At 37.3% G+C, this 10136-nt stretch overlaps 1 protein-coding gene across 1 annotated transcript in view; it reads left to right on the top strand.

The window, feature by feature from the left end:
- Window positions 1–9813, top strand: part of LOC107584721 (myotubularin-related protein 13-like) — a 54575-nt gene extending 44762 nt beyond the window's left edge. Inside the window, exons 3-4 of the mRNA XM_016271436.1 lie at window positions 8108–8245; window positions 9748–9813. Of these exons, the coding sequence (XP_016126922.1) occupies window positions 8108–8245; window positions 9748–9813 (204 nt within the window). The remainder of the gene's footprint in view (window positions 1–8107; window positions 8246–9747) is intronic.
- Window positions 9814–10136: the final 323 nt, after the last annotated feature.

The raw sequence follows: 10136 nt of genomic DNA, 5'->3' as shown, positions 1-10136 counted from the left end.
ATCAGCTCATAATAAATAGACTTGTAACTGGTCTGCTCAAAAATATACACATTTTATTGAAATAAATTCAAGCAATGTTGTACAAGCTTTAACATTGGTTTGAGAATACAAATTCTTGTTAGGAAAACAGGTTTTAAAAAGCCATTTAAGAACACTAGTGCTTAAACATCCATTTCATCAAAACATCGGAAGTTTCTCTAATATTATACAGAACTAGAAGAAAGGTAGATGAGTGGTATAAAAGAGGTAAAGAAAACATAACTGAGGGGGAAAGAAAAAGGCATGAATTGGGGAAGAATGAGGAGTGGCAGGCCATGCATAATGATACAAAATAACGGCTCATCAATTACTTTAAAGATTGTAAGTGTACTCTATATAAACAAGTACATGTAACTTTTTGACCTTTTGAATGATTTGCACAATATATGGTCATTGACTGTGTTGAACAATACTCATGTAGTAAACTCTTACTAAAAGCAATAAGAATAATGTCTATTTCTAATGAATGCTCAAAGGTTTTTCCTTATAGTAAACACGTGACCAACATTCAACATTTGAGATTTCAGATAAAGAAAAGAAAAAAAAACAATGGTCAACTCATTTAATATTTTGTTACATTTGTACTTTTTTACATTTGATGCCATGTTTAGGCTCGATATATAGTATAGTACTTAGACTGACTGACAGTCAAAAAATCATTTTAGAATAAATTATTACTGATTCTGGGATAAAATAATAATAATAATAATAAATATATTGTAATAATTAAGCGGATCGACTTTTTCCCTACACATACTGCTCTGCAATGAATTCAGTATCATCAGTACATTAACAGTGTAAACATATTTCCTTACATCACACATCTTGATTATCTCAGAAGTATCCTCTGATAGGAAGCGTGGAAGGATAAATTAGAACACTTATATTAGTGCAAATTGATCAAATTGAGTTCATTTTTATTCATACCTCCTTATCAAGGCACTGTATAACACTGCTAAGGCTCAACCTCCTGCTTGATGATACAGCTGCTTTGTACAGCTCTAAAAGACACCAAAGCATCTAGTCCATCCAAGAATGACTGCAGTTGATCGGTGTTGACTACTCTATTGAACTCTGTGCGTATCTGAAACAGACACATAAGACAGGAGGAAAAATGGAGCCACAGAGACTGGTGGCGGTGGGTAGCAAGAACAGATGAAGAATAATCACATATGTAAATCACATGCCATCTTAAAACATTAATGATTAAAGAGGTCACATAAAGAGGTCATGACACAAGTAATAAAATCAAGGATAAAAAAATGAGCAAGTTCACAATTACCTTATTGTAAAATGAATGTCCTTCACACAGTTTGACTGACGCAGGAAAACTCTCTAGGGTGACACCTTATATCTTGAGGTGACAATAACTTTCAAGAGGAATCAACAGCTGTAACTGTGTAAAAAAAATAAAAGTACAGGTATCAGTACCAGCAATATAGACTAAGCCTACGGAATTGTACAAAAAGAACTGCATGGTCTGCATTAAATATGTTGTGTGATTGCATTAGGCCTGCAACAAATAAACAAGTTAAACAGCAAAAGATTTTAATATCAGTAAGGATGTGTTTACTGTACATCATTGTAACACGAACTTCCTTAAAACCAGCTTCTTGAAAACTCTGTAGGGTGACAACCTTATATCTTGAGGTGACAATAACTTTGAGAAGGAATCAACAGCTGTAATTGAGTGAAAAAGCAGTAACGTATATCAGTAGAAGCAATATAGCAGTAAAGCATATCAGTAGAAGCAATATAGACTAAGCATATGAAATTGTACTATACAAAAATTAGTAGACAAACAGCTGTCAGAAATGTTTAAAAGTAACCAACTAAAATTTAAGCATTGAAACCAAAGTGAAATATTAAGCTATTTTTGCATTTTGCGATTCCCTCAGATCACATCTTTGATAATTCACACTGCGTGACTGTCACTCACGTGAACGAGCACCGATTTGCCTCCAATTTCGGGCATTTGTCGGCGATTTCGCATAACCTGTCGGTGAGTGAAAAATCGTGCTAAAATCGTGCAGTGTGAACTCGGCATTACAGACATGAGTTGAATGAACTTTTACAAGCCAGACAAAACTCAGAAATAGTCAAGACAACGTATTACTTTGTTTAATTTTCAATAACGTATAAACTTAAGTTCAAAATCCAAAACTTAAAATGACAAATTGAATTTAAGAGTTTGCCAGTGCAAATGTCAAAAGATGGATAGAGGTAGATGCATACAAGCTGTATTTTGAAAACTTATAGTGACTTCAGTAGGGATGTGCCTCTCATGACTCAGGCCGATACGATAAGCATCTCGATGTATAGCCAACGATACGATACATTTAAGATACATATGAAGCAGCTACCGATGCGATCCAATTCACCCCTTTTACGATACAGTGCGATCCGATTCGATTTAACACGATGCGATTCGATGCAATTGAGAAAATATGATCACTTTTAATGCCTCGAGGCCTGTTTCATAAAACAAGTTAATCAAATAAGCCAGGCTTATTTCAGTTATTCTGACTCATTATTAAATGATTTGGTTCCATAAAGCAAATTTAACATAGGCCTAGATCAAGCTTTGTCACTGTGGCAACTTATGCTGGGAAACTAACCTGGTCTAAAGCAGGCTAACTGTCAGGCTAAGCTAAGCTCCTCTACTGACCAATAGGAACATAATGATATTACCACTGTCTCACATACAATTATTTGACCTTCTTTTTTTACAGTTTCTAGCCATGCAGCCTTTCTCTCTGGTTTTATTACAGCTGGACCTTTTATAGTTTGCAGATTTATATGTAGGTTTAAAATTCTACAAAAGACACATTTAATGTCCAAAAACAATTTTTTTTTAGCAAAATGTATATTTTACTTAGAATTATTGTGCTCCTATTCGATTGTGCTCTGCTGTTTAGCGTGCATGCACGCAGCAGTGCTCGTTGCTTTCGCGTGCCTCGCCCACTCCTGACAGCAAAATGGATATGTTTGCATGACTTTCTAACATTTACAGATGAAAAATATGCCTGTGACATGTCAGTTATGCACTGAGGAAACCACAACGTCTCAAATGCATTAAACAGCACAGATATATTCGCTGTTTGTCATGTTCGACATTAAGGTCTGCTTAAGAATAAGCGTGCACAAATTAGTGAGATTGTGTGAATTGAATTTGTCGTTAATGGAACCGCTTTAGCCCCGATTGATTTGTTAGGTTATTTCAAGCCAGGTTTTGGACTTTAATCCCTGTTTTTCCTCGGGTCTCCGTGGTGTTGTGTTTCATCATATTCATGCAGCAGCGGTGATGAGAGAGCGCGCTTGAGAAACAGTTTCGAGAGGAGAAATCAATCTACGTAAAAAATATTGGTCACTTTCTAAATAATAAAAGTATAGCACATCCACTAGTAATTATATATAAATTAATCGGTTTTTACCGATGCAAATATGTTAGAAACGATGCATCGCGATATAAATGCCAACTTGTAGCCAATGCACACTTTTTAAACCGATGCATCGCATCGTTAACTTTTTATGCTGATGCACCGAGCGAATTGGGGAATCTTCCCATCCCTAGACTTCAGAGAATAATCATAGAATAATCAGCATATTACATGTTGGATATTCTTTGCAAATGATTAAATACTGCAATAGTATTATCAGTTATACTACCTTTGAAATGCTCCGTATTTGCATTTTTGAGGTCAAAAGGTCAATTACTTATTTTTTTTCAGCAAATCAAAACCAGTGCGTGACCAGTGCAGCCAGTCTGATTCCTGAACAGAGCATGTGAGCGAAGCGGAGCGGTGTGACGCTCCGCTAGGTTTTCCGCTCTATGGACGTGCGCTCCGCTCAGTCGCTCTAACCGCACAAGCAAGCGCTCCGTTAACATTCCGCTCACGTGCAACCGAATATAACCTTAGCCTACCTGTTTCATTTATGGTATGTAACTAGCTCACCTTTTGCGGCACCATGTTTGCGTAGCACATCCTCGTGCTTTCTGGCAATGTGCCGCTTCAGATTCCAATATGAATCTTTACTAACTCTCCCCGCACTCCCTCTCAGTTTCTTCTCCCTGCTCATTCTTAACTTAGATTTTTTACTTTACATTTATGTATAAGGCTTGCAACTTCGTTGAAACAATATCTGAACTCCATAACTGCTCTACTATTCTCGATCTGGAACAAGCTAATCACCAAACGGCATTCTGAGTTGAGCGAGCGGCGCTGAGCGTTTTGAGCGGAGCGGAATCTTCAGAAAGGCGCTCTGCGCTCTTAAGGAAATATTACCACTCCGCTCCCACTCCGCTCCGCTCACATGCTCTGTTCCTGAACAAATGATTATTTATCTTTTTTCTGAATCAAAAACAAAACAGTATTTGGCAACCAGTGTAGGTGATTCCCTAACATGTAACTGTTGACATGCATACAACTTGTGGTTCATGAGATTTAAATCTTGCACATTAGGAGTTTTGTCAGTAATATTTATGAAAATAAATAAATGAATAAAAATGTTACAACATGTTTGTTTAGTGTTATTGTTTATTATTTTAATTTTTGGGTTGCATTTTATGTCTTTTGCAAGAATTGTTTACTTTTTTAATGATCAAAATCAAATTTGCCAGTTATTCACATTACTATTTTTAAATATTTTTTTCCTTGACAGTACGAATGACAAATATGAATCGGAATATGAATACAAATTGTTAATTGTCACAATTTTTTGTCCTTTTCTACTTAAGGTCTGTTTGGAGCATACAGAAGTAAAGACATCTTCTCACAGTCATGAATAAAGAATTGATCCCTTGTTTGGGCTCCATAGTGTTTAATTTTTATTTTTGTCATCAGATAACAGAATCCAATAACTATTCATTGTAACACTTACCACAGTTCTTGTATGTCTGGATGTTCTGTCTTGTGAACTTAACCAAGCACGTGCAGAACACTTCAGACTGTGGCTTGGTTTTTGTAGTATTTGACTGAACGCCAGACCTAAGTGCCTTTGGCCACTCGAATAATAACAGCCTCAGGAATGAAGAGTATTGATGTAGCTTAAGTGTAATAATACACAACCTATTTTCCACAATTATAGAGCTAGTCACATTCAATTTAAGGGGAATAAAAACGAAACTTTGAGGGATAGCAGCACAGCACGTTCACTGTGGGTTGTACGTAGGTTGTCATTTGCGTCAAATGTACAGCGTCATTTTGGATCTGTGTGGCACTTAGGGTTGGGTATCGTTTGGGTTTTTTCTGATACCGGTGCCAAATCAATACTTTTAAAACAGTTCTGGTGCCTAAACTGTGCCTGAACCGATACTTAAAAAAATAAGATAAAATTACCCAAAATAGGCTGGATTGGCCATTATTGAGCGCTATAAACACATTTAATGTCTGTTTCATTCATACTAGAACATTCATACTAGCAGAAACTCCACATGAGCATCACAAAAATATATGGACAAATGCATTGCTATCACTGAGTAAACAGAAGATATAAACATTTAGAATAAGACAATAAACACTCGACTGCGACAATGTATAGTTTATCTGTGTTATTTAAGCCATCTTTGGTATTTTCATTTTTAATGATTAATTAATTCAATTATTTTCATAATTAAGTATATTAATAATCCATTGCTAATTGACATAGCTTTTTTACCATATGCTTTTTACAGTATAGAACGGTATCTACCTGCTGCCATCAGAGCAAATGTAATTACTGCATTCACGCGCTCCTCGTATGCTCTCATTTCCCGAGTTGTGCTTTTAAGTCAGAATGTGAAAACAACATGGACATTCGCATTGCTACAAAGATGTGTTGGATTTGTATTATTAGAGCTTTCCGACTGGCGTTCGTGAATTTTCTCAGTCGGGAAATTATTTTTCACGTGCGGTGCCAGTGATCCTTACGTCCGTTTCGGAGAACCAGAGAACAAATATTTCAATCGATCGCTCAAGCATTGGTGGCACCAAAATGAGGCACCAAAATCTGCATTCTGATTCGGTTCTAGTACATACCGGTTACATACGGGTTTCGGTACCCAACCCTAGTAGCACTGCCGTCCCACATCATCAACCCTACGTACACACTCTCATTATTTGTTTATCTGGATTTGGCTGGGAATTTATCACATACTTTGAATATTTTCCGATTTTTCTGTTATTTTCCTGGAACCTGTCCCAATCTGACAAGGGAAAAGAGCATCCCACTCTTCCGTCTTCGCCTGCCAGCGCTCCAGATTTCCTGCCTTCTATTGTGGCTGCAGCGGGATGCTAACATCCTGGTTCAAGCCCTGAGGTCAATCCAACACTCTCTGTATAGCTCTGTCTTTCATTCTCACTGTCCCTCTGGCACTCATTCCTTCTCCCTTCACTCTTTATCGTCTGTTTCCACCCACTCACATTATCGCTTTTGCCTAACCGTGAGTCAAAAGCTGTCTAACGCTAGTCTTTGTGGAGTAGTTTCCCAACTCTTTCTTTCATCTCTGTTCCTGACTTTCCTCTGTTGCTCTTCCTCGTCTATCTCCTGCCAGGCCACCATTTGTGATCCAGCCTCACTGTTTGAACTTGAGCACCAACACAGCAGCTTTACTCACAGTCTGATGCCTCGTTCTCTCCTATCTTATTACCGCTATCCAGGAGAGCCGCGTCTTTAGCAGCATCTATCCATTGCATGCACTTTCATTTTCATTTACATTTAGAGATTTTTATCCAAAGGCACTTTCATTGCATTCAAGGTGCACATTTTAATTTTTTCAGTTCTTGCTGGGAATCTGGGAATCGAACCCATGACCTAGCGTTGCTAGCACCATGCTCTACCATTTGACCTAGTGTTGTCAAAACGTCTGATGTTTGACAATGATAACCATAGCAGCAGATGGGACAAAAATGTTGATATGTCAAAATAGATCTGTGCATTAAGTCTTGCAAAGTGCAATAGACCTGCAACTTTTTCTTTTTCTTTTACTTTTGATTTGATCTTTTCATTGCAATGTTTGCATAACTGAACAATATTTGAAGCCTACATTGTTTTATTCTATATTTTACTTAAAATTAAAAATCATTATAGGTAACACTTTATTTTAAGGTGTCCTTGTTACACATCTTACATGTACGTACTATTATAATAACAGTAAATTATGCACAATTACATGCAAGTAACCCTAAGCCTAATCTTAACCCTAACCATATAGTGCATGTAGTTAATTTATATTACTTGGTACTTAAATGTATGATTACACTGTAACAAGGACACTGTAAAATAAAGTGTAACATTATTATATTATGTATAATTAACTGATTTAATTTATTTAATGTTTGTATTTTCAAATGGGTAAATGATAACTGTTAAAATAGTTATATAATAGTTTTTGGCACCAACTGCTGAAATTTGGGCACCGTGACACTAGTTTGAGCTACAGGAAAGTCGCTGTGCTTCTGAAATCTTGATTATTTTGCTGTGCAGGAGTACACATTTTCAAATTGATTTAATTCAAACACTTGATTCGATTCAAATCCAATTCAAAAGCTTTGATTTTTACTTTTTTGCATCACATTCAATACAGATTCATACTTACAACTGATTGTAAATAATTTCTTTTGCTGTGGCACTTAATTGTGGCAGCATGGATTCAGCAGCAGGACATTTAGTCAGCTACAGGATATTATCCAGGTTTATATATTAGGATATTTTTTGTAACAGAATGGAGGGGCTTTTTGAAGGGCACTGAGGCAGTCAGTGGTGTTTCCTGCCTTCTGATGAGAGGATGTACTATCTGAAGTGGCACATTCTGCATATGATCGGCACACTAGCCCATTTGCACAATGACGTACCATAACAGCCTCATACTGCATTCCAGTAAGCCCTGTCAAAACAATGAAAAGTGTTTGAAATGAATTTCAACAATCCTAAATTAAATTCCTGTGATTTATCTCTGTGCATATGATGTCATCTCTTATGGTAACCAAAATTGAGTGGTTGTTTTTGTGCCGACTGCATGTTCTGGTAATGCCAGGCTCTTGTAGAGTCAAGTCTGACAGCGTTTTTTTTTTTTTTTGTGCTTTTACAGTTCTGCCAGCCTGGTGGATGGAGACTGTCCCGTGAGAGGAAACTCCCGACATTCTTCACAGTGGTGCTGACAGACATAGACTCAGAACGACACTTCTGCTCCTGTCTGACCTTCTTTGAGGCAGAGGTCAACCTGCAGGTGAGATTAAGGCCATGTTTTTATTGCAAGGTCTAGTTAGGGGTCCAGGCATCTCTGCTGTTGTATTTGTATTGACTTTCTTTCTTCTTTATTATTTTCTTAACTTAAAAAAGTCCAGGTGTCAGAGACCATAAACACAACATACCAACATTTATTTTTTTTCAGAATTATTTTGCAATATATATATTTTTTTGGTCTATCCTTTGTCCATATCACACATTTGAAATACACCATCATTTAGCAGACATTGGCCAATTAAATTTTAGGCTATTCAGGCATTGTAACCAATCACAGCCATTTCCATTGCACACTTGAAGGAAATTGAATCAGGAGCATTAAATTGTCAATTAAATGCTCACAGTGTCATGGCAAAGCCAAACTTTTCACAGGTCTTTATGGCCTCAGAAAGACCAGAGTACTTTTAACATAAAATAAAATAAGATATTTGGGACGAGATTGTATGTATCTCAATCAGTCAACCATATTGAGAACCTTTTAGTAATGGCAGCTGCGATCAGGATGGGGCAAAATTTACTGCTGCATCCTAAAGTTCACTGTCCAGTGGAGAAGGAAAGAAGAGTAACTGAAAGACACTGGGGTTGGAGGACAGCCATGTAAAGAATGCAGCTGTAATTTCTGACTATTGCCCAGCGCCCATCATTTATACTTACGCCTGGCTCCACTTCGCGAGCCTCCGCTGACTGCGCGCGCACCTTCCCAAATGGATGAGGCTTTTATAATTGTCGCGTTCACCGTTGTACTATTCTTTGAAACAACAGGGGGCGACGAGGAGTACTTGTCCTCTAAAACCATCGGGAATCACCGGTGAGAAGAAGTCATTTGCCGGTACAAGATTTCCCACGTGATGAATTAATAATTTCTTTATGTACAAACTGATTAAAATAATCTTAAGATTTTGTGTTTATTTCGCATCAAACACAAGACAACTTTAAGCAAATAGTGTATAAATAGTATCTAAATGAATTCTATTTCTATTTTTATACAATAAAAAATAAATGTACTTCAATTAAAAAGCATTGGACAAACTATGCAAAAAAAAAAAAAACAACAACTTTGCATTGTTTTCCCTCAAAGCGTTAAAAGTTGCACCTGGTGGAGTTTAAACTTAACATCAAACTGCTTCTGTTTCACACAAATGCCAGCACAGACGTGCATGTTCGGCTAGAGTCGATTTGAACTCGTGCATCTTCGGAAGTGGAGCTGCATGGAAAGTTACAAAAAATGTTGTGCATACCGCCACGCGAAATGAGCGAACTTGCGGATGCATTGAGTATAAACCAGCCTTCAGTCCCTTCCAGTGATAATGAGGCTAGAGGAACAGCTTCTGTAGAAGATTTTAAGTTGTCCCACATTGTGAGAGGAAAAACATTGTGCATCCACATTTCTTCCCTATGTTGAGTTGTTTCAGCACAAAGTGGAAGTCCTGGAGTGCAAGTAACCAGTGCACCAGTGCCTTTGACTGAGATAATCTACTGTATTAGGGCAAGATTGGCAATAAGTGTCAAGTTTTGGCCAAGCAGGTAGTATCACAACTCCAGGCTGCTTAATCGCAAATGCTTTGCTCTATAATCTGGCAAACCAATGCGGGCTGTTAAAGGCACGCTGATGCCTGTTTCTGATGTATCCATTTTCGGGATAAATACCAGAATATAGTCTCTGAGTAGAATATAGGTTATTCAAGTCAATTGATTGTTCTGCAGATACAAGCCAATACATTTTTGCCAATAGGCCTATATTGACTAATGGACCTACATCTTCTGAATGTCCAAATAAGTTACACATGGACACCAGGTTGTTAGGAGAATGCATGCCAAGTTTCACCCATAGAGGGATGCTGTAACAAGGGGAATCTTGTAAAAACCGTTGGAGT

The sequence above is a fragment of the Sinocyclocheilus grahami genome, unplaced genomic scaffold (assembly GCF_001515645.1).
Source record: "Sinocyclocheilus grahami isolate Dianchi unplaced genomic scaffold, SAMN03320097.WGS_v1.1 scaffold62.1, whole genome shotgun sequence".
Taxonomy (NCBI): Eukaryota; Metazoa; Chordata; class Actinopteri; order Cypriniformes; family Cyprinidae; genus Sinocyclocheilus; species Sinocyclocheilus grahami.
The sequence above is the reverse complement of the archived record's forward strand: the minus strand, read 5'-3'. Positions and strand labels throughout refer to the sequence as shown.